Raw genomic sequence first — 25,200 nt, forward strand, 5'->3', positions numbered from 1 at the left:
ATTTTGCACAAGCAGCGTGGGCAGAGGCAGACCTACATGAGGGCCCTGGCCTCCCTAAATTCCAAAATTTTCTCTCAATTTTTTTTTTTTGAAAAAAATTAAATTAAATTTTACCTATAATTTTTTTTTTTTTTTTTTTTAATTTTGCCTCCTCAATTTTAATTTTTTTTCAATTTGACCCCCCATATTTAGAAGGCTAGATCCGCCACTGAATGTGGGGGTGAAGAAGAAGAAGAATGAACCCTAGCTACCAATTAAATGTTATGGACGAAACTGTTTAAAGGTTAATAAAATAAGTTGTCTCTCCAAAACTAACTCCCTCCTCATACTAAACGCACGGTTTAAGCTGAGATTATGTTCTCTAACACAAGGTTCAAGAGACACAAGATTTGGACAATTTTTTGAATATCTCATTAAGCTGTCAAATATTGAATTAAATACTAATTACATAAAGTGCTGAAACATAACTGCTGACCACTTAGAGCATTTTTAGTAGTCTCATCAAATTTTACTCACCAAAATAATTAAAAATCAATTTTTTTCTAATCTGGTGAGCCACTTTTTTAAATTCCCCCAGCAGCCTCACCATTTTAACTAGTCAATATTCACAATTCCATTTAAATAATAATTTTTTCATATTTATTTATTTTTTTTCTCTATATAATCTTTTTACAAAAAATCATTCATATCCATAAAATAATGACATTATCGTGTGAGAGATGGGAGATGGGAGAAGAAAATTAGGGGTGTAAATCCGGACCGGATATATCCGGCCAGGAAACCGGCTCCGGGCATTACCCGGCTCCGCGGGAATCCGGGAAATCCGGTACCCGGATCCGGGTACCCGGAGCCGGAGCCGGGTATTTATTTCAAAAAATCCCGGTTATACCCGGGTACCCGGCTCCGGGTAGGTTAATTAATTAAAAAAAAAAAAATATCCCCTGCCAGTGCCCTTCATCATTCCCCTGTTGACTGGTAGGAACATTAGTTGTGTTAGCGTTTTCTGTCTTAAATGATGTTCTTTTGTATTTTGTTCTTTCAAATATATGCTTTCATCCTCTTCCTTTTCTGACCGTATTGTTAGTCTTAAATTCCCTGGTTGATTGATCCCCACACTTTGTAAATTTCCATATATTGATATTATCTTGTAAGGTTATCTAAATGCCTCTGCTTTCTGCAGCTAAAATACCATTTCCATTGACTCAAAGGTTCAGGTCAATGTTACAAAATGGAATTGACTTGAGTACCGTGGATGTTAGTTATGTCAGTAGTCGCTCATGGTATCTCTCAAAGTTTATGAGTCTTCCATTCATTTAAATAAATTTTCTGGATTTATCTTCTATCTCTTAGGTAGTTGCCTGGCTGCGTCTAATAGTTCACAATTCATTCTTTCAGGTATTTTCTCAATCTGTTTGGATTAAGAGGTTTATTTAGTCTCATACTGGGAGAAGACAATGGTTAGTATTGATCTAGAGCTTATTAAGATGTTATTAAAAAATACATTTTGATTGTTGTTAAATGATTCTGAAGTCATGCAGCTGTCATTCATAATTTCTCTGATGCTGAGATTTCTATATCAATCTTTGAATTAATGATATGACATTTTCTGATGCAGCCACTGATGACACCCAGCGTATGATGCAAATGAGTGGGTTTGGCTTTGATCCAACAAGGGTAAAATTTTAAGTTTTTTGCTGTGCCCTTATTAAATGGGTGGTGTACGCTGTACGCTGTATAACAGAGCATAAACACAACAAAAAAAATAACCAGACTCTGCAAATCATTGGAGTCAAGAAGCATAAAAAACAGTGTATAGAAAACAAAAATAGAAACAGAACATCCACACAATCATGGAGAAGGGTCCTTAGACCAAATAGTATCTCCTTTAGCATAACTTGTCAGGAAAATTATGAATAAAAAGGACATAGAAACCGTAGAACCTGAGAGTGCAGAATCTGGTTTTGTTTCTGAGCTGAAATGGATAGGTGACTGCATCACTGCAATAAACTACAATTTCATAGCAACAACTACAATTTCACCTTCTTTTCCTTTGTCACGCTTTTTTTATTTCTCTCTTAACCTTAATAGCAAAAAATTATTTTTTTTTTTTAATATACAACCCGGACCGGATACCCAGGATACCCGGGTCCGGGCCCGGGTGTTTAAATCCTAAAACCCGGGGACCCGGAGCCGGATCCCGGGTTTCACCCAATACCCGGGAACCCGCTCCGGATTTACACCCCTAAAGAGAATGGGAGAAAAAAGAAAAAATGTGTGCTAATCATGTGAGAGAGAAAAGTGAAACAAGATATAGTGAGTGAGTTGTTGAGTGAAAATGTCTCATCTAATTTGGTTAGTAATTTCAGTCATCAAATTTTTTTGGTTAAAATGGTGAGGCTGCTGGAATGATTTTTCAAGATTTTCATCAAATTGGCTCACCAAAATAGCTAAAAAACTATTTTAATGAGACTAATAAGAACACTCTAACCAGTCTCAGCTAACCCACTGCTACACTTCTCCCCCATAATATACTAACAGTTGACTACACATGTTCCACTATAAATGTTAGTGGAACACGTTTTTCAAACCTAACTTTCCGCTTATCTCTCCACTCATTGCGTACTCCTTCCTGAAATTTCTCTCCCATCTTCTCTCTATTTCGGAGACTTTTCTAACTTCAGACAAACCCTTTTATTTCTGCGCATAACATTAAAGCTTATTGAGTTTGTAGAGCTGTTGACGTCAACACACAACCAAAAGTTTTAAGATAGAGAAAAATAAATGAATGAGGCAGCCAGAAAGAATAAGCATTTTCTTTTTTCTTTTTTTTCCTGTTTTTAGCAAAAAAAAAGTTACTTTTTTTGGTCAAGCAAGAACTTCTGGCGAGGTTTGCTTTCCGTACAGATTGCCACGCTGCATCACTGGTCAGAAGTCGTGACATGTTTGTACCCTCGTAGGCTCGTACCCGTCTTGTCCCCCAAAACCTTCCATTCATGCATGTAGCCACTCTTAAGAAATTTACACAATAAATTTACATAATTTTTAAGGTTAATTACGTTTTTAATATTTGAATTTTGAAAACTTTATTTTTTAATATTTGAGTTTCAATTTATATAACAGATGGTACTTCAATTTAAAAAAAAGACCAAATGAATACCTCAATCAAGTTTTTCATCTAAAAATTAACGGTCCGTCAGGTGTCAACCCCTGAGGATTGACACGTGTTTTAGTATAAAAAATAAAAAAAAAATCTTTAAAAATTAATTAAAAAAATAAAAATTATTACAAACTTTAAAAAAAAATATTGAAAAAAAAAAAAGAAAGGTGGCTTGGCCACCATGGGGTAGCCGGCTAACCCTATTTTGGTCAAGGAGTGGCTCAGTTACCCTCTTGACCGGTCTGGGGTAGCCGAACCACCCCCAAAGACCAAAACCCGTGAATAAACTTCTTTTTTTTTTTGTTGTGGGCGAACCATCCCCTATGAGGTGGTTCAGCCACCCCAGACCGGTCAAGAGGGTAGCTCAGTCACCTCTCTTCTTTTTCTTTTTCTTTTACTTTTTAATTTTTTTTTAATTTTTAAAGAATTTTTTATTTTTTTATACTAAAACATGTGTCAACCCTTAATGGTTGACACCTGGCAAGCGATTAGTTTTGGACGTAAAACTTGACTGAGATACTAATTTAGTCTTTTTCCAAAATTGAGATACCATCTGTAATGCAAATTAAAACTTAAGTACCAAAAAAATAAAGTTTTCAAAACATAGGTACGAAAAACATATTTAACCCTAATTTTTACACAACACACTCACATGAGGTGAAACCCATGTGAGTAGAACCTACTGCTTGGATAAAGTGTGTTGTGCAAAGATCACTTCCCTATACAAATACTTTTGAAGGTGACTCTAAGGCTAAGAAGTGAGATTGTTAGCCGATACACTATTTATATAGTACTGTAGCATCTTTGGTGCGTATTGGAGCTTTAGGTTTGAGTAATTTTTTTCTACTATGTTTTGTACTCCATTTTTATAGTGAATTTCTTCATGATTATTTCTGTCAATGAACACACATTATAGTGAGGGAACCACTTAAATCTTGATGTCATGTGTGATTGATTTAATTTTGTTTCTTTTTTTATTATTATTAATTTTTTTATTTATTTTTCGCATCTTACGGAGTCTTGAAAAATATGATAAATTTCTTGACACATCGTGCTATGTATCATGTATGTGTGCGATTGCATATGACGCACTACAAGTATTTGCCTCATATGTCTGACTAACTCTATATATATATATATATATATATGAGACTAGTTTCAAAGTTGATATAACACAAAAATAATTTAAACTCTTAATTAAACACATCCCATATTAAGTTGGCAAAAAATTTGTTTTCGCCGGTAATTTAGTGAAGGAGACTTGCAAATACAGAAAATATGCAAGGGCTGAGGTATTCACAAAGAACACTCCAAAGTCAGTAAAAAATTATAAAGATGGTAAAGACTTACGTTATTTACCTACTAAAATGAACTCCCTTTAAATTTTAATTGGGCACGTTTGGTTGGAGAACATGCTCATGCGGGTACAGACTGTCCGACCCCCATAAAGATCTTTCACATACACATGGCATATGCTGCTCAAATTAATCCCAATTCCGGCGAAGAGGGAGTAGCCAATAAGGGGGAGACGGGGGAGAAAATTAGGTAGTCGGGAAGTGTAACGATTTTTCAAAGGTAGTTGACGAGGCTCCAGGCAATCAGAAATGGCCACAAATCAATTGACAGGTGAAAAGATTTGTGCATGTGCAGACATAATTAGCACCAAGGATAGTGAGAGCCAGTCGACAAAACTTTTCCAAACGAGGCCCATTTAATCGTCCTGTTGCACAATTGCATTCACTCCTTTCAATTTTATTTTTATATTTTCCTACGCAATAAATACATATAATTCATCACCACCGACTTTTAACAGGGATTTTCAGTTGTAACTAATTTAATTTAATTAATTTTTTTTTTTAAAACCAAAGATATGAGTATTTCGTTAATTAAAAATTACGAGCGTAAAATTCTTACATCATAAAGTACAAAGTTTTGCAAAATTATAACTACATACTACGAGGTTACAAAATCATAGATACAAATAAAATTATTATAATAGAGTATTATTTATGATTTTCATTTTCCGTTAATCCATGTACAAAAATAGTTAAAGAGCAAATCTACTCCGAGCAGACTAAATTTAAGACAAGGATAATCAAATATTTTTAAAAAAATTTATTTAAACCGATAGTAAGAAATAATCCCTTACACCGAAACTAGTTGATTAGTCAGGTGGATTAGTTAGCCAGTTGAGCTATACACGTGTTTATCATTTGTTTTTCCTCTCTTTCATCCCCTTCTCATTCTCTCTGTTTCACTCTGTTTTCCGCTTTCTTTCTTCTTCTTCTTTTAGAAACGTTTCTACATATCAAGAAACTGTTAGGGATTATATTTATGGGATCTACCTTGTTAGGTTACTCGAATTACTACAATACATAATTGTATTGTGTTGTTCCTTGCTTTTAATGGTCAGCAGTGGTTACAGACTGTAGCAAGTAGCTACTGTGTAATCTGTACAGATTTTAATAGATCTTTATTTTTATTTAAATATTATTTTTCAGTCTTTCTTTTTATTCATTTTTTGCAATACAGAGTTATATTCGAGAGAAGATTAAATCAAAGTTTACTGTAGAACAAATTGACCGGAGATGCTCTTGTACATGAGAATGGAAATACTTGAATTTTGATGTGGTGGGAGAGGAGGGGGGGAAAATGGGGTCGTTGGGAGTGTAAAGGCTCCCATTAAAGCTGAACATAGCCAGTTTTTGCGAAGGTAAGTGATAAGCCTCATGCAATTTGTGTTCCAATCCCGGTTCAAAGCCCCTGCCACCACGCATGATTTCACAACTCGAGTAGTGGATAGTTTTTTTTTTTCTTTTTCTAATTGAGTAGTGGATAGTTCTTGATTGTTCTACTTCCTTTCTCTGTGACATTTCAACAAACTACAAGTACAGGGACGAATCCGAGGACTATCTGGATTTAGCGTAGAAAGGTGGTGGCAATGAGTTTCAGGGACGAATCCGAGGACCTCAACAAGCCGCTCCTGCACACGGGGAGCTGGTATAGAATGGGCTCGAGCCATTCCAGCATCATGAGCTCGAGGCAGGGCAGCACCATGGGCCCCCCCTCGGCCCAGACCATCCGCGACCGCTCCGTCTCTGTCGTCCTCTGCGTCCTCATCGTCGCCCTGGGCCCCATCCAATTCGGCTTCACCGTAACACCACTTTTTCCTCTCTCAATCACCATTTCCCTTTACAAAATCAGTTGCTCAGTCAAATTTCTTTCTGTTGCTTTGTATTTTTCAAATGTACAGTGTGGGTATACGTCCCCTACGCAAGAAGAAATGATTGACGACCTGGGACTCTCACTCTCAGAGGTCTGAGTACTTGTGATTATAATTGTTGTACTATAATTGTTTTGTCAATCTTTGATTAACACACTATTTTGTTTGTAAAACAGTTCTCTCTATTTGGGTCCATAGTAAACGTGGGTGCAATGGTTGGGGCAATTGCGAGTGGTCACATTGCGGATTACTTTGGGCGCAAAGGGGTATAATAATATAATGGGTTTCGTTCAATTTATTTTCTATTGGGTTCACATTGCTCTTCAGTCTTTTGATTATTTGCAACATGCATTTATTTAGCTGATTGGAGAAATGTTGCTTTGTTTTGCTTAATTGCAGTCACTTGTGATTGCTGCAGTTCCTAACATAATTGGATGGCTAGCAATATCGTTTGCCACAGTACGTGAGCAATGACAATTTCAATTTTTTTTTTTTTTTTTTTTTTTTTTTTTTTTTTTGGTAAATCAGATTGCATTTAGTTTCTGCTGCTCTTTGTAGGATACGTCATTTTTATACGTGGGAAGGTTGTTGGAAGGATTTGGCGTTGGTATAATATCTTACACGGTAACATTGAAACATCTCATTTCTTTATGTCATGAGTCAGGCATCAGCGGCACTAATTTGTAAATGATTTAAGTTTAGGTACCAATATATATAGCTGAGATTTCACCTCAAAACACGAGGGGAAGCCTTGGATCTGTGAACCAGGTTGGTTGTCTAATCTTGCTTTTTAACTCAATCATATCATCGAGTAACGGGTTTTCCATTCTGATAAAGAGTAAAGATAGATTTCTCCTTTTCACTTTTTTACTCTTTTTTTTTTTTTTTTTCCTCATTAATTAGAGAAAGAAAAAAATAAATAAAAAAATAAAAATTCGTTCATGGTTAGCACTTTTGTTACTAGTATCCATATTTAATGATATATCAAAGTAAATCAATTTGGTTTTTGTATAGCTCTCAGTGACAATTGGAACAATGCTTGCTTATCTTTTGGGGCTGTTTGTCAACTGGAGAGTGCTTGCAATTTTAGGTAAGCCCTTGGGATGCCAAATTGTTGGCATTTCCACATTTGAAAAATAAGTATGGAGTGTTATTTGGCCAACAAAATTATTTGAGAAATGCTACACACACTCCTACCCATACACTCTTAAGTGCACATTTTGACATTCCTTGACGTGACAAAGAAAATAAGTTTTAGATTTAAAATCAATAATGATTCATCTTAAATTTAATGGTGATTTTTGTCGTAGGTTCAAATCCTACGTAGCGTGATTCAATTCTTGTTATTCTTAGGTCAAAATTAAAATTACAATGAAATAATTTAACAGCAATCTAAATTCCCCTCCCCCGGCGCCAGGTCAATCAAAAAAAAAGATAAATAATGATTCATCCTAAATTTAATGGTGATTTTTAGTGTTACGCCAGGAAGTGACATTTTCTCAAATTATTTAATGCTACACTTGAGAATGTGGGAGTAAAAGTGTGTGTAACATTTCTTAAATTATTTTTAACCTTTGAGTACTTGAACAAGTTTGAAAATATATTTTCAAGATTGAGCTCGCGCTAGCACATAAAGCTCACCAAATACTCATCAGTTTTCTAATTGAGAAAATAAAGAAATTCTATGGTAGGAGATATATCATCATGCGAATTACCTGTTAAAGAGGAGGAAAAGATCATTTTGGAAGAGGCGTGTGCTTTTGATACCATTGAAGAAGAGAGGACATTAGGACGAGGAGAGCAGAAAGGAAGAAGTAGTAAGAGAGTTAGAGAGATCTAGGGCCTGTTTGGTAGTCGATTTGGAAACAATTTTTCGGTTTCCAACCAATTTGCCAAACGAGCTACTACTCTCATGGAGGATGTGAGTTGGAAGCATTTCCCTATGCACTACATTTCCCTTTTTCCTATCCTTGCAGGTGTTGCTTACCATATTGTGAAGTTTCAACATGGGTTGGGCTAGGCAAAGGGTTTAAATATCACAGTGTAGGCTGGTTCAAGGTTTGTTCTCCAATCATGAAGGGAGGATTGATGGTCCAAAACTTGCTGTTGTTAAATTGTGTTCTATTAAGGAAATGGCTTTGGTGCTATGTGAATGAGAGAGAGGCATGGTAAAAAGTTGTGATGGACTCTAAATTTGATAGTTCATGGGGATGGGTGGTGTTCTAATGAGCCTCTTGGGACGTATAAAGTGAGTTTATGGAATAATATTAGGAGGGGTTGGAGAAGTTCTCCATCCATACTAGATTTGAGGTGGAATATAGCTCCAAAGTTAGCTTCTGGCATGATCTGTGGTGCGGAGATTTGGCCTTTAAAGAAGCCTTTCTAGATTTATATCGTATCACTTGTGCAAATGATGCTTCTGTTGTGGCTCACTTAAAGATTTCAGGTGGTTCCTATCAGTAGAATGTTAGCTTTGTTAGAGTGGTTCATGACTGAGAGGTGGATGTCGTTACCTCGTTCTCCAGGGTGCTGTATACAGGTAGAGTTAAACGGGTTTGTGAAGACAAACTTTGGTGGGTTCCCTCCAAAAGATGTTTGTCCGTTATTAGATCCTACTATAGTGTCTTGGATCGCAATGATAACTCTCATTTCCTTTGAATGAGTGTTTGACAAACTAAAGTTCCTTTAAATGTGACATTTTTGCTTGGTCAATAGCCCTAAGTAAGATCTTTACCATAAATAATCCAAGGAAACATCATGTCATTGTGGTTAATAGGTGGTGTAGGTATAAGAGAAATGAAGAGCCTGTAGACTATCTTCTTCTCTATTGTGAGATTGTTGGGGTCTTATGAAATGTTTTCTTCAATCAATTCAGGTTGTCTTGGGTTAGGCCTAAATGAGGAGTTGACTTGTATGAGTATTGGTGGACTGTTAATAGTGCTCAGAATGTTCTTGTGTGGAAGATTGTACCTTTGCGTATGTTGTGGTATTTTGAAGGGAAATTAATGATTAATGATATAAGTTTCGAGGACCGTGAAAGGACTTTGGAAGAGATTAAGACTTTATTTTTTTATACAATGTATCTTTGGACAGTTACTTTTGTTTCTCCCTTGGTGATTAAGTATCATGATCTTCTTGTTCTTTTCTCTCATTCTAGCCTTTTTTTTTTTTTTTTTTTTTTTTTTTTAGCCTTATGCTTTTAACTATATATTTAAATTACTTATAAATTTTATTTATTTTTTATTTTTTTAAAAAAAGGGCAAATATCAAACTCTTAAAGCACCAGTTTCTTATCACAAGTTCATATATGACAAAGCTGTGTATATAACATTAATTACCAATGGAATACGTAGATCAATACATGGATTGAATTTAAGGGATCATTTACACATTATTGCAGGAATTTTGCCATGTGCAATATTGATACCTGGCTTACTTTTCATACCAGAATCTCCTCGATGGCTGGTAAGAAGCATATTATAAATATTGTATTGATTGGATGCATATTATAAATATTGTATTGATTGGATTTTGATATTATCTTTTCCTTTTTTCGTTGGGTTGGGGGTATTAGGCCAGAATGGGGAGGACAGAAGATTTTGAAGCCTCATTGCAAGTGTTACGGGGTTTCGGTACAGACATTTCAACTGAAGTGAATGACATCAAGGTATTGAATGTTCTACGAGTCAAGAAATTCATGTCATCTACAGACTTATGCTCCGTTTGTTTTAGCGTAAAATGGTTTCTGAAAAATAATTTTGACATTTTTCAGTATTTGATAGGAGCGAAAATAGTAGTCAACTGAAAAATTATTTTCGTTTGACCAAAAATGCTTAATTAATTTCAAAAAATGATTTACGCTTTTTAAAAGCGTAAATCATTTTTTTTAAACGGCAGACGCAGTCGACCTTCATGCTCAAACAATCGACCATCGCTGGCTGCTGTCGTAGGATTCCGGCCAATACAGCTGGAGGCCGGCCGCAATCTGGCCAAACCGGCCGTATTATGTTATGAGCGTGAATATTTGGTGATGGAATTTGTAATGAAATAACAATAAAAAGTAATGAAAGACAATTTGGCACTTCAATGGGCCAATTATTCCTCTAGCACATGCCTATAACCTCACGAGTTTTCTGATAATGATACTTTTGATATCAATTCTATTAATGATGCTGACTAACACTTAATTTCCCATAAGATAACTACCCACTAACAATTATTACCCATTAACAATTACCCCCAATTACGTAAATTACAACTACTAAACATATTAATTCTACAACTACTAATTAAATACATTAATCATAATTTGACCCATAACATATTTGGCTAGCCGGGACCTGGCCTGGATAGCTGGAGCCCGACCAGATATGGCCAGAATCTGGCCATATGGCCGGAGTTGAACCGTATTAGGCTAGATTTTGGCAAATTTACTGAAGTTGCCGGATTCTATTTTTCACTGTTTGGAATTTTTTGGTGCAAGCCAAACGCCGGAAAATATTTTTAGTAAAGCCATTTTTTTGAAAAATGATTTCGTTAAAAATATTTTACAACAAAAATTATTTTATGTCAAAACAAACGGAGCACCATAAAGTTCTGGATGATAAGCTTATAGCACGATTGCATTATTTTGACTCTTTTCTTAACAATGTCATCATTTATTATTTATGTAATTTTGACAGAAATCTTTAGCATCAACAATCAAAGGAACTACAGTAAAGTTTTCAGATCTCAAGAGAAAGAGATATTGGTTTCCTTTAACGGTACGATAGGTTTTGAAATTTAGGATTAATTATTGTTTACTATGCTGTTGAATTTTTATCCCCTTCTGATAGGTCGCTATCATATGCTGCAGATAGGGATTGGATTACTTGTGCTCCGGCAATTCAGTGGTATCAACGGTGTTTTATTCTATTCAAGTAACATCTTTGAAACTGCAGGTTAGACCAACATCTCTTTTTGGGCTTTGAATTGTTATCGTATTATTAATGGTTAAAGCTTTAGAAAAAGAGCCTGGTGGTTTTCTATATTACATGGATTTGGGTACGATACATTTGTAGGGGTATCATCAAGCAATGAAGCAACTTTTGGACTTGGTGTTATTCAGGTAAAAGATGCCCTGACACATACAATTTTGTGCTGCTTCATGTAGATACCCTAACGTCCCAAAAGTTCTTATTAGAGTTATTTTCAATAGGTTATTGCTACTGGGATCTCTACTTGGTTGGCGGACAAAGCTGGGCGCAGGCTGCTTCTTATTGTGCGTCAGAACAAATTTTTATTTTTATTTTTCCTCTTAAAATGTCTATTTGTGGACATACATAATTGAACAAAATCTGAAATCACTTGTGTACGTAGGTATCATCGTCTGGAATGACTCTTAGCCTCCTACTTGTTGCAATTGCTTTTTATCTAGAGGTAGGTAATTTTTTTTATTTAGTATAATATGTAAAATCTTCTCATTTGATGTGGAGCTTATAAATCGGGTATCACATTTGCCTATAATGTTTGAATTTGTTCTCATTCACCTTCACCAGGGCATTGTATCAGAAGATTCTAATTTATATACCATGTTAGCAATACTGTCAGTCGTGGGGCTTGTGGTATGGTTCTCGTCTACGTTGTTATGTATAGTTTGAACTCTTGTTTTAATTGATTTCCAAGTCCGACCAATTCTCCATACAGTTGTTCGTGATTACATTCTCTGTGGGAATTGGAGCTCTTCCTTGGGTTATAATGTCAGAGGTATGCAATATTACCTGTGTTTTAACAACATCAGTCTGATGCATAAGGTCTAAACAATTTGATTAAGTACTTTTAGTCAGACAATTTTTCACTTGTTCTGGCGATAATTTCTAGTCATAGTCTGATGTCAGACTGCCTATGCTCCACCAGTATGGGAATCGGATACTTGACCATCGGTGTGGGTTTGGTAGAGGCGTAGAGCTTTAATGTTTGTTGATCATTGACTACTACAATATGGGTATGAGTTTTGGCATGGGATTAAGGCCCAGTTGAGTTGAGTTGAATATGTGAAGTATTTAAGTATGAGGAATGTTGTAGTTCCTGGATGTGGGGTTGTAATTCTACAATGGGTGCCAGGGATTGTTCTGCAATTAGATGTAAAGGTTTCAGTTTTGTAGTAGGTCCCAGAATGGAGCATGTGGTCATCTTGATGATATTGATGTCTGTCTATTTGATGAACTTACGAGATTCAGTGATATGGATGACGAGTAGAGGATTAGTCGTATATGTTCACATGACAACTCTATCAGGGAGGGAGATCCTTGTATGTTCAACTAGCCCGAGGGGCAAAGGGAGATTCTCCCTCATTCAAAACAATAGATCCACATGAACTCAATACTTTAATTTTTCTGTCACTGTCAGAAGAAAAAATAAAGAACAATTTTTAATATTTGTGTCCATAAATTAAGTGTTAAAACATGCATTGAGATTTATGAGCTCAGAATTTTCTTGAGGGTAAGGTAAATATTATTTTGAAGTGCTCATTTTTTTTGTTTGTTTGTTTTCTTTTTGCACACAAATTGCACATTTTCAGATACTTCCGGCAAATATTAAGGTCCTTGCTGGCAGCATAGCAACAATGGCAAATTGGATGACAACCTGGGTGGTCACATTGACTGCAAACTTACTCTTGAATTGGAACAGTGGAGGTATACATCTACCTCTGTGTGCGTGTTTTCCTGCATGTGCGCGTGTATCTGTCATGGTCTAACTCATATAGTTCCGTCATTGTAATAGGTACCTTCACAATTTACGCCTCTGTCTCTGCTTTTACTCTTGTCTTCGTGACACTTTGGGTTCCTGAAACTAAAGGCAAAACTCTGGAAGAGATTCAGTGGTCGAGCATGTATTCGTCTGGGCACGGTTTCTGAAGTGAATATCATGCTGGAAGCATCCCGTATAGGTGCAGTTGCACAAATCGTGTCCATAATTACTCTTTAGCCTGCCTGTGAATTATGTAACGCCTATACTGATCTTTCCATCACAATTTATAAAATTATGTTATGTAAGTTAATAAATGGTTGTTGCCCTAGGTTTTTGTCCGAGTCTATTGAAGTATGCATTGTACTCCAATGCAGACTTTGATGGAATAAAATTATGAGATTGTGATTTTCTCTCTCTTTCTCTTTCTTTTCTCCCTTCTTCTCTCTTCTCACTCTTTCTAGGCTTTTTTCTCTATCTTATATATCTCTCCTCTTTTTGCCCTAATTTCACAGTATATTGTTGTGCTCAGTGTTTGTCCCACATCAGTTTTGGTATCAGAGACTAATCCGATTGTTTCCCACAACAATGGTGCAATCCACCACAGTGCGACACCAGCGGACCAAACACCATGACAAACATCACTCAAAACATAGACACTGCCCACCATTGCCAACCTCCCCACTGCTGCCCACAACAAACTGTGAAACCCAAACTCAAAACTAGAGTTTTGTGACCCGGACAGCTTCCTATAGTGTGACCCAAAGTGTTGAGGAGGGTAGGGCAGCTTCCTATAGTGTGACCCAGACAGCCGCAATGGTAGTAGAAATCCGAAAGACGCCTATACTTGAACTATATCTAGAGTTTTGTGAATCCTGTCCAAGAGAGGTTGAAGCTTGGGACAAAAGGCTGGGTTGTGTATTTCTATTCGCATCTGGAGGCTGTAGAGTCTTCCACCTACAAGAGAGTTCCCCATCCTTTTTCCAGTGCACTTGGCATTGGCAACTATCATTAAGTTAAGAGGAAGGACATGGATTTGGACTCAAAAGGAAGCAAGGTCGAGGTTTAGTTCGATGATAGAGATCATAGCAGGCCATGGCTTGAGGTTAAAAAGGCAACCCCTAATATTCTATGGACTATGGTCTATAATACGCTCGATTACTACATGGGTTGTTGAAGTGAAAAACATAGGAATTTGTTGCTAGGTCTTTGACAACCATTTCCTTGACATAACTCTACATGTATTGGAGATGGGTCTTGAACAAGTGCTTTGAGAAGGGTTTGAGCGAGATGGTCTTACCAATGAGGATGTAAAGAAAGATCAAAATGGGTTAAATATATGTTCATCAGGGTTGAGAGAGATACGGAGAGAAGTGGGATACAGGAAGTACAGTGAACAGTTGAGTGGCTATCCAACCTTTTTTTTCTTTTTTAATTTTATTTTATGAATAAGAGTGGTTATCCAACCATTCAATCGGCTAGGGAGGGAGGTTTCAGCAAAAGGGTAAACCAATGATGACTAGTAAAAACTTAGGTAGGTTGACCGTCGTTCGTCCCTCATGTTCTCTCCCGTAAAATGATTAATCCCAAAATCGGCATGCAATCCCTATGGGAAAGCAAATATTCCGATTGGAGGAAATTTCCACCCCCTCTTGTTTGGTTATAAGGTTGTCGATCTTCTTTTCTGAATGGTTCATAGGTAGGGGAGGGGGGGGGGGGGGGGGGGGATTTAGAAACGGGGGAAGCAAACAACACTGGAGAATGGGAAGGAGGTGAACGAGTCATAGAGAGACTCCACAGAGAGTGGGAACTTATTGGTCCAATGATGATAAGGGTATTTGTGGTCTATTAGAATATCTCCCCAGCTGCCCTTTGTGCAACATCATCTTGAGTCTATCCACCACCTCCTTTGAGAGTGTTCTTTCGCTAAAGCCTTCTAGAAGGGGCTTAGTAATTCCTGGCCAATGCATTTGGTCCTTTTCTCTTCCCCTTATTGAATGGTTGTCGTTTAACTGTTCATTTATGTGGCTTTCAAAAACTTAGCATTCCTTGGAAAATAGTTTTCCAAGGGGTATTTGGTTTATCGGGCTATTCCGAAACAGAACAGCCTATCAAGGTTCTGCAAACTTTAAACCGGCTGTTAACAGCTCCGCGGTTGAAATTTGATGGGTCTCCAATTGGTCTCACTGGGGTGGTGAAGGTCTCATGAGAAATACTCAAGGAGATTGGTTCATAGGTTATTCTAGACTTGTCAGGATCAATGTCCTAGCACAACTGTGGGCCTTAGGGATGCTCCCCAACTGCCTTTAGGACTCAGGAATCACATGTGGAAGTTGAGTTAAATACGACTTCATCATTCAAAAGGATTTCTACTATTTCACTATTTTCTAAATGGTAGAAGTAAATACTACCTTTCAACAATATAGAGTAAGAAACACAAATTCCCATTCAGTAAAAGAACATACCATGTATAAATACTTGCAAATGCCATAAGCCTACGTCACATTGTCCTACATCAATTCTCTTGCAAATGCCATAAGCTTACGTCACATTATCCTACATCAATCCTACACCAAGACACATTGGGTGTGGGCTCCATATATATAGGACCCACATATATGAAATCTACATGCACTAGTTCCACACCCATGTGTCTTGACGTAGACTATTGATATTAGATAATGTGACTTAGAAAAATCATTTCCCTATTATTTATGATAGGAAAGCTCAAGATTTTGTAGAATAAATTCATGGTGGATTGGGCTTACCATCCACCAACGGGGCTGATGCAACCGTAGACGTAGATGTGACCCCTTTGGCTTCCATAAACCTCCACATATACCACGACCCAACAGACCTATAAGGCTTCCACTTCTCACAAATCTCCTCCATCTCCAAAGGCCGTGGCAATACCTTTAGCCCATACAAAAGCTGCACGCCTTTCCTCACGCCAAGGTCTCCCACCGGTAGAACATCCGGTCTGCGCAGCGAGAAGATCATGAACATGTGCACCGACCAAGCCCCAATTCCCTTAACCAACGTGAGCTTCGTGAGCAGGGACTCATCGTTCATTTCGAGAATCGAGGAGTCCGATAAAACCCCACTCTTGTACTTGTCCGCCAAGTCGTGGAGGTAGCTCGCCTTCCGACCGGAGACTCCGATTTTTCGGAGCTGGACGGGGTTGAGAGCGAGCACGCTGTCGGGGACAACATCGGCCTCGCTGCCGCATAGCGCGACGAAGCGCGTGTAGATTGATTTCGCGGCGTTGGTCGCGAGTTGCTGGTAGAGAATGCTTTTTGCGAGGGCCAAGAATGGTGGGCATTGAGACTCGAAAACCGGAGGCCGATACGAGTCGATAAGGGTCGTGAGGAGTGGATCGGAGGTGCGTAAATGGGTAAGAGCAGCGTCAACTTCGCCTTCAAATGTTAGTGGCTTCACGGCTGTGGGCAAAATGATAGTGGGCTGAGATGGGTTTGCTTCGCTGGGTTTGGAGGAGTCTGTATTGGGGACCACTGGCTTCAGGGGTTTTCGGGTGTTGGAAGGCAGTTTTCGGGTTTTCCGGGGAGGGAGTTGGATTTTGGAGGAAGACGAGGGATTTTGGATTTGGGTGTTCTTTGGCTTTCCCATTGTGAGACAGAGCTGGTTGTCAATTTGGGAGAGACAACGACTTCTATACGGAAGTTGCACAAACCAATCTTTTCTGCCTTCCAATAAAAGACAGATACGTCAACATGGACGAAAGAAAAACACAAAGGAACAATACGGATGGATTTTTTTAACACCGGAAACCCAGAGTGTTTTGAGGGAGTGGATGCAGGTGGAGGATCAGAGAGAGAGGAGGAGAGTTTGGAAGGGAAGAGAATGGGGGAGATGGGGGCAGTTGAGGAAACAGAGGGAGTGGAGGGAGGAGGGAGGAGAGGGACTTGAGGGCAGTGAGGAAAATAGATAGTTGAAAAAAGAAAAATGATCCTCCAATTACTATCGAGCGTCTGTTATCTCAAGCCTAGGTGGTGAAAGGTCTTGGGGAATCGCAAAGGGTGGCGTTGTTCTTTGTTTGGCACTAATTGGCAGGGGTCCTTGGAGGTCAGGATTTGAGGGACTGCAGGGCTCTCAGCAGCTTTGGGTCAAGCGTGGAGGGTGATGAAGAAGAAGACGGAAAGGAAGTGGGAGTGGGGAATGGAGATGGGGGAGAGGGAGAGAATTTTGCTGCTGCCGGTAGTGGCGGTGGAGAGGAGGAGAGTGAAGAAGAATGGTGGTGTTGGTGCCATTTTAGGGGGTGGTTTTGGGAAATGAAATAATTTTAAAAAGCACTCTTATGACCTTTCAAGAATGATGTTGTTTTTATAATTACATTGAACTTTATGATTCATTACTATTAAGTTTTGATTGTGATAATTTTAAAAATCAAGTCATTCTCAGATTGAGACAAGACAAAAATCAGATGCATCTACCTTTTTTTTTTTTTTTTTTTTTTTCATATATTTGTTTTATGTTGAGATGTCCCTCACTCATCGGAGGGCACAAAAGGTTGAATTTGTGAAATGTCCGTATTGAAGTTAAGTGAGAACTTATGAGAAATGTTAGGTTCTACATGGTACACCCTAGTACTCTTAACTCTTAATGGCCAACTTATCCTACATGGATTATTTAGTGATAATTTTGAATGGATATAAAAGAAGTACGGAAATATTTATGAAAATAAATACTCATTTATATTTAAAAGTCTTAATTTTATTCTCAAAATACGAAACTATTAATTATATAAAGAAAAGCTTTTGGAAGATTATAGTTGAGATTTACGGAGAGATGTAACACTTAAGAAAAAATTAAATATCACAAAAAGTTATGAAAGTGTGATTAAAAATAGTAATAAAAGATATTATTTATTTTTATTACTCATTAAATGTAATAAAAGTACGAATGATAAATTGGAGATCAATTCGAGTGGTTTTTCGACAAAAAAAATTACCATATGCTCTATAACATGTGGTAAAAATTTGGAGACAATCGGATTACGTTAAGAGGGTTCAATTTAATTGAAGAAAAAATGGAATTGAAATTTTAGGGTACCAAAAAGAAATCAAACCAACTTAAAACGCTTCATGCCACCAAGAGACTGACTCTACACTGACTGTTATGTTTGAGTGCCTGATTTTGCTGTTGATTATGCTAGTCTTGATTATTGAGGGCAGTACTCGTTATTTATTTATTTTTATTTTTTTACATGGCAGTACTCATTATTTATTTATTTTATTTTTGTTTACATGGCAGTACTCGTTATTTAAGCACTAAGCAGTGTATATAGTTCAAATATTGTTACCGTTATGTTTTGTGTTTTTTTTGCTTCTTTTATTTTTTATTTTTTATTTTTTATTGAACCTGTTATGTTTTGTTTTTGTAAGTAATGAGGGCAGTAATTACATTACAATTTAGTGTTCTATTATCTTAAAGAAAAACAAATAAAAAAAAAAAAGACGTAAATGTTCCAAAAATAAAAATATAAAAAAAATCCCCGCTGATTATCGATCATGCTGTCCCAGGCATCACTGTATCATATTCTCCATTTATATATATCTGAAAACCCCTAATTTAATGCAAGCAATAATTGGAATTGGACCAATGATTGGTCCAAGTATTGCGAATGATTATGGGCAGTGAAAATGAAATCAAAATTTGATTAAGGGCATTTTTGTTATTACAAAATATTTATTGTAATTTAGGAGGTCATTACATAAATTGAAAGATTGGGAAATAGAGTTTTAAGGAGCGCGTGGACTTTTTTCCCAACAAATTTAGAGATAAGAACCTGCGTTTTTGTACCTAACTGTCAGTCTGGTACAAGGCCCACCGACCGTTCCCCACCACGGATCATTGAACTTTGTTCTTGATTGTTCTACTTCCGTTCTCTGTGACATTTCAACAAATAAGTACAGGGACGAATCCGAGGACTCTCTTGATTTAGCGTAGAAAGGTGGCAATGAGTTTCAGGGACGAAACCGAGGACCTCAGTAAGCCGTTCCTGCACACGGGGAGCTGGTATAGAATGGGCTCGAGGCAGTCCAGCGCGATGAGCTCCTCGGCCCAATTCCTTCGCGACGGCTCCATCTCCGTCGTGCTCTGCGTCCTCATCGTCGCCCTTGGCCCCATCCAATTCGGCTTCACCGTAACACCACTGCTTCCTCTCTCACATTCATCTCAATCACCATTTCCCTCAACAAAACCATTTGCTCATTCAAATTTGTTTTTGGTTTGTATTTTTCAAACGTACAGTGTGGGTATTCGTCCCCTACGCAAGCTGAAATAGTCAAGGACTTGAAACTTTCAGTCTCAGAGGTGTCACTTTTGATTCTAATTGTTGTACTATATTTGTTTTCTCAATCTTTGATGTGATTTTGATTAACACTATTTGTTTGGAAACAGTTCTCTCTATTTGGATCTTTATCAAACGTGGGTGCAATGGTTGGGGCAATTGCGAGTGGTCAAATTGCGGAATACATTGGGCGCAAAGGGGTATATGGTTTTCATTCAATTTATTTTCTTTTGGGTTCACATTGCTCTTTATGCAGGAAAAAAAAAAAAAAAAAAAGGCAAAAGAAATATATGCTTAAAGGCATTTGATTATTTGCAACATTTATTTTCGCTGATTGGAGAATGTTCCAACTATAACTACCTGAGTGTTGCTTTGTTTTGCTGAATTGCAGTCACTTATGATCGCTGCAATTCCTAATATAATTGGATGGCTAGCAATATCGTTTGCCACAGTAAGTGAGCACAGATTATTTGATTTCCTTCTTTGTTATTGCATTCTTTGCAAGCTCGTCAGATTGCATTCAGTTTCTGCTTCTCTTGTAGGATTCGTCATTCTTATACATGGGAAGGTTGTTGGAAGGATTTGGCGTTGGTATAATATCTTACACGGTAACATTGAAGCATCTCATTTCTTTATGTCAATCAGTCATCAATGGCATTAATTTGTAAATGGTTTAAGTTTAGGTGCCGGTATATATAGCTGAGATTTCACCTCAAAACATGAGGGGAAGCCTTGGGTCTGTGAACCAGGTTCGTTGTCTAGTCTTGCTTCTTAACTCTGTCATCAATTAGCACTTTTGTTCCTAGTATCCACATTTAATGATATAACAATGTAAATCAATTTGGTTTTTGTATAGCTCGCAGTGACAATTGGAATAATGCTGGCTTATCTTTTGGGGCTGTTTGTCAACTGGAGAGTGCTTGCAATTTTAGGTAAGCCCTTAGGATGCCAAATTGTTGGCATTTCCTCAGTTTAAAGAGAAGTACTGACAGTTGTTTGGCCAACAAAATTATTTATAACCTTTAGAGTACTTGAACAAGTTTGAACAATGTATTTTCAAGATTGAGTGCATGCTAGAAGACAAAGTTCACCAAATACTCATCAGTTTCCTAATTGAGAAAATAAAGAAATACTTGGGGAGGAGATATATCATCACTGTGTAAAAAGAGATTACCTGTTAAAGAGGCAAATATAAAACTCTTAAAGCACCAGTTTCTTATCACAAGTTCATATATGACAAAGTTTCTGGCTCAAATTTTACAGCCTCAGTTGTATTACATTAATTACCAATGGAATACGTAGATCAATATATGGATTGAATTAAGGGATCATTTACACACGTTGCAGGAATTTTGCCATGTACAGTATTGATACCTGCCTTGTTTTTCATACCAGAATCTCCTCGATGGCTGGTAAGAAGCATATGATAAATATTGTATCGATTGGATCTTGATATCTTCCTATATTTGCTGATTTTCTGCTCCATGTCCTCTCTTTTCCTATTTTCTTTGGGGTGGGGGTATTAGGCCAAAATGGGGATGACAGAAGATTTTGAAGCCTCATTGCAAGTTTTACGGGGTTTCGGTACAGACATTTCAATTGAAGTGAATGAAATCAAGGTACTGAATGTTCTACGAGTCAATTTCTTGTACTTAAACCAAATTCATGTCATCTAGAAACTTAGTGAACCAAGTTCTGCACCATAAAGTTCTGGATGATAAGCTTATTGCACGAGTACATTAGTTTGACTCTTTTCTTAACATTACCATAATTTATCATTGATGTAATTTTGACAGAGATCTGTAGCATCAACAGGCAAAAGAACTACAATAAGGTTTTCAGATCTCAAGAGAAAGAGATATTGGTTTCCTTTAACGGTACAATGGTTTTGAAATTTCTGATTAATTTTTGTTTTCTATACTCTTGAATTTTTATCCCTCTCTGATAGGTTGCTACCATATGCTGCAGATAGGGATTGGATTACTTGTGCTCCAGCAACTCAGTGGTATCAATGGTGTTTTATTCTATTCGAGTAACATATTTACAAGTGCCGGTTAGACCAACATCTCTTTTGGCGTTGAATTGTTATCGTAGTATTAGTTATTTAGTTAAAGCTTTATATAAAGAGTTAGTCTGGTGTTTTACAATATTGCATGGATTTCAGTATGATACATTTGTATGAAAAATCTGATGTTTGACATCTACTCGATAATCATTTTCTACAAAAGTGGAAAGGAAAACATCTATTATTTGTTTGAGATTGCCTAATTCATGCTTCACTGTGTACATGGTCACTTTAATGTGATAGAATGAGCCCATCTTAAGGTCTCAAATTTACATACCAATTTTATCTTTCACACTCTGGCTCTCTCATTCTAACTAAATGCATCCTTATTAGATCAATGGTAGAAATCAAATCATGGTTTTCCTTACTATAGTCATGGCTGCAATATTGTATGTTGGCTTGCATTCTATTATTTGACTTTGATGGTTTAATTATTTGCCATGAATATAAGCAGGGGTATCATCAAGTAATGTGGCAACTTTAGGACTTGGTATTATTCAGGTAAAAGATGCCCTGTTACATACAATTTTGTGCTGCTTCATGTAGATATCCAAACATTGCAAAAGTTCTTATTAGAGTTATTTAAAACAGGCCTGTTATTTTCAATAGGTTATTGCTACTGGGATCACTACTTGGTTGGTGGACAAAGCTGGGCGCAGGCTGCTTCTTATTGTGCGTCAGGACAATTTTTCTATTTTTTTCCTCTTAAAATGTTTATTTGTGAACATACGTATTGATCAAAATCTGAAATCACTTGTGTAGGTATCATCGTCTGGAATGACTCTTAGCCTCGTCCTTGTTGCAATTGCGTTTTATCTAGAGGTAGGTAATCTTTTATTTAGTAGAATATGTAAAATCTTCTCATTCGATCTGGAGCTGATAAATGGGTTTGGCATTTGCCCATCATCTTTGAATTGTTCTCATTCACCTTTACCAGGGCGTTGTATCAGAAGATTCTCATTTATATTCCATGTTTGGTATACTGTCACTCGTGGGGCTTGTGGTATGGTTTCTTGTATACATTGTTATGTATAGTTTGAACTCTTGTTTTAATTGATTTCTAAGTCTGACCAATTTTCCATACAGATGTTAGTGATTTCATGCTCTCTGGGAATTGGAGCTATTCCTTGGCTTATAATGTCAGAGGTATGCAATATTACCTGTATTTTAACAACATCAGGAAGATATTTTTTTCTTTTCTTCATGTCTGGTGCATAAGGTCTAAACAATTTTATGAAGTACTTTTAGTTGGTCGAGTTTTCACTTGTTCTGGTGATAATTTCTAGTCATAGTCTGATGTCAGACTGCCTATGCTTCACCAGTATGGTGTTAAAGGTTCTAAAAACTCCTTTAGAAACCCACTACATTGTTGGAATCATACCACCTACTCAGCACGGAACTCAAAATTATTGTTTTCCATATGGTTATTGTTTTCTTTTGTGGTAAAGAAACCTGAAAAGTGAAGGGGACGGTGAACCTTAGGGATCATATTGGGACAGAATCTTAAATGCTCCTTGTGAAGGACTAAATTTAGCTTAAGCTTGTTTAAGAATATTTTGTATATGTTGGCAATCGGATACTTAACCATTGGTGTGAGTTTGATAGGGCTTTTATGTTTGTTGATCATTGACTACTAAATTATGGGTATGAGTTTTGGCATGGGGTTAAGGCGTAGTTGAGTTGAATATGTGAATTATTAATAAGATATCGGAAGAGAACATTACAGTGACCTTCCCATTGTTAGTTGATGATACTAGGAGTATTCTCAGAAATTTTATCGGAGTTAAGTACGAGGAATGTTGTAGTTCCTGGATGTGGGGGTTGTAATTCTAGAATGGGTCCCAGGATGGTTCTGCAGTTAGATGTCACCTTGATGATGTCTGTATATTTGATGAACTTATGAAATTCAGTGATATAGATGAGTAGAGTATTGTGGATGATGATGAGATTAGTTGTATATGTTCACATGACTACTCTATCGGGGAGATCCTTGTATTTTCAACTAGCCCAAGGGGCAAAGGGAGATTCTCCTTAATTTAAACAAGGGAGAAATATACTTTAGCCCTGCGAACTATCACCCAGTTTTCAATTACGCTTCCAAACTTTAAAAAGTGACATTGTGGCCTCACATACTATCATCAATTGTCAAATTAGACATTTTTGCATTTCTCCGAAATACCCTTAAAAAGTTAATTAAAAATAACCATTTGAAAAAATTAAAATTATTAAAAAAAATTAACAAAAAAACATTGAAAACACCAAAAAGAGGGTGGCCCTTTTCATATTAGTCCCTTTATTTTTTTTGTTAAAATTTTTTTTTTTTCAAATGCTTATTTTTTATATATATATTAATAACTTCAAGGGTATTTTGGAGAAAAAAATGAAAAAGTGTCTAATTTGACACGTGATGGTAGTATGTGGGGCCTTAATGTCACTTTTTTAAGTTTAAAGGTGTAATTGAAAAATTTGTGATAGTTTGGAAGGCAAAAATATATTTTTCCCTTTATACAATAGATCTAGATTTCATCGGTACTTTAATTTTTCTGCACTTTCAGAGAAAAAAAATAAAGACAGTTTTTAATATTTGTGCCCGTAAGTTAAAGTGGCTGAAACATGCATTGAGATTGATGAGCTCAGAATTTTCTTATTCGTCTATCTCCAATATTATATTAGGTAAATATTAATTTTGAAGTGCTCATTTATTTATTTTTTCTTTTTGCACTCAAATTGCACATTTTCAGATACTTCCGGTGAATATTAAGGGCCTTGCTGGCAGCATAGCAACATTTGCGAATTGGCTGACATCCTTTGTGGTCACAATGACTGCAAACTTACTCTTGAGTTGGAACAGTGGAGGTATAAATCTACCTCTGTGTGCGTGTTTTCCTTCATTCGCCATGCTTCTGTCATGGTCTAACTCATATAGTTCTGTCATTGCAATAGGTACCTTCACAATTTACGCCTTGGTCTCTGCCTTTACTGTTGTCTTCGTGACACTTTGGGTTCCTGAAACTAAAGGCAGAACTCTGGAAGAGATTCAGGGGTCATTTAGATGAACTTGTTTGCTGAAGCATGTGTTCATCTTAATCTGTTTCTGAAGTGAATATCATGCAGGAAGCATCACGTATAGGTGCTGATGCCGAATATGCCGGAATACAGAGTTCATTATCTACAACCATGTTTTAGTTATTTGTATTGTCTTTTATTTGCCAACAAGTTACAATTCATACAAGCTTTGGATACCAAAGTCACACACAATGCCATACGCAAGAAGAAACCAATCACACGAGGATTCGCAATGCCAAAGGGTTGTATTCCGGAAGATACTCTCGTCAAGATAAGAGTTGTTTTGTGGTAGCTTTAGTAGTTATTAGCTTGTATGGATTTGTTTTATCTTTTATGTTATCCTTGGGTTGTTGTTTCTTTTCCTAATTCCACTGGAATAATAAGTAGATAACCTCCATATAATACTTTGTACCCATTGGCATTGGCAAATTTATCAATGAAAGTACTAAAGTTTTCTGCTAATTTTCTTAGAGATGAGATTTATGTTCTTGAGGTATGAATTATATTCCCTTCGGTGGTGAGATTCTGCCAAACTTTCAATATATGATAAATTTTTGAGGTGTTATTTTATGAGAGACTGTTCAATGTAGATTTATCTTTATTTTATGTTATTCTTTCTTTATCTTCCGTCAGGTACGGTGCTCTATAGCCTG

General features: G+C 36.8%; 4 protein-coding genes across 5 annotated transcripts; 3 read left to right on the forward strand and 1 right to left on the reverse strand.

Moving 5' to 3' along the window:
* Positions 1-1,146: 1,146 nt before the first annotated feature.
* On the forward strand, positions 1,147-1,698 carry LOC133862620 (uncharacterized). Its single transcript, XM_062298463.1, has 3 exons — positions 1,147-1,280; positions 1,396-1,457; positions 1,616-1,698. Exons 1-3 carry the CDS (start codon positions 1,162-1,164, stop codon positions 1,684-1,686), a joined length of 252 nt encoding a protein of 83 aa, XP_062154447.1. The 5' UTR covers positions 1,147-1,161; the 3' UTR covers positions 1,687-1,698.
* Positions 1,699-5,407: 3,709 nt separating this feature from the next.
* On the forward strand, positions 5,408-13,523 carry LOC133863583 (sugar transporter ERD6-like 6). 2 transcript variants are annotated; one of them, XM_062299591.1, is made up of 19 exons: positions 5,408-5,870; positions 6,052-6,311; positions 6,411-6,473; positions 6,557-6,646; positions 6,780-6,839; positions 6,939-7,004; positions 7,083-7,148; positions 7,395-7,470; positions 9,781-9,845; positions 9,955-10,047; positions 11,063-11,143; positions 11,236-11,320; positions 11,441-11,487; positions 11,578-11,640; positions 11,739-11,798; positions 11,918-11,983; positions 12,066-12,125; positions 12,925-13,054; positions 13,143-13,523. In XM_062299591.1, the coding sequence occupies exons 2-19, from the start codon at positions 6,099-6,101 to the stop codon at positions 13,274-13,276; spliced, it is 1,518 nt and encodes a 505-aa protein (XP_062155575.1). In that variant the 5' UTR covers positions 5,408-5,870; positions 6,052-6,098; the 3' UTR covers positions 13,277-13,523. The 2 variants fall into 2 exon arrangements, with proteins under 2 accessions (XP_062155575.1, XP_062155576.1); XM_062299592.1 differs by having other exon boundaries at positions 5,409-5,870; positions 12,940-13,054.
* A 1,939-nt stretch (positions 13,524-15,462) lies between these two features.
* On the reverse strand, positions 15,463-17,420 carry LOC133864699 (DNA-3-methyladenine glycosylase 1). Its single transcript, XM_062301106.1, has one exon. The coding sequence runs from the start codon at positions 16,731-16,733 to the stop codon at positions 15,855-15,857; it is 879 nt and encodes a 292-aa protein (XP_062157090.1). The 5' UTR covers positions 16,734-17,420; the 3' UTR covers positions 15,463-15,854.
* Positions 17,421-18,877: 1,457 nt separating this feature from the next.
* Positions 18,878-25,009, forward strand: LOC133863585 (sugar transporter ERD6-like 4). The gene is made up of 18 exons (XM_062299596.1): positions 18,878-19,269; positions 19,377-19,439; positions 19,527-19,616; positions 19,808-19,867; positions 19,959-20,024; positions 20,100-20,165; positions 20,273-20,348; positions 20,764-20,828; positions 20,943-21,035; positions 21,213-21,293; positions 21,385-21,469; positions 21,936-21,982; positions 22,091-22,153; positions 22,244-22,303; positions 22,419-22,484; positions 22,568-22,627; positions 24,223-24,337; positions 24,425-25,009. Exons 1-18 carry the CDS (start codon positions 19,084-19,086, stop codon positions 24,535-24,537), a joined length of 1,455 nt encoding a protein of 484 aa, XP_062155580.1. The 5' UTR covers positions 18,878-19,083; the 3' UTR covers positions 24,538-25,009.
* The last annotated feature ends 191 nt before the right edge of the window (positions 25,010-25,200 follow it).

Source organism: Alnus glutinosa, chromosome 3, assembly GCF_958979055.1.
Source record: "Alnus glutinosa chromosome 3, dhAlnGlut1.1, whole genome shotgun sequence".
NCBI lineage: Eukaryota > Viridiplantae > Streptophyta > Magnoliopsida > Fagales > Betulaceae > Alnus > Alnus glutinosa.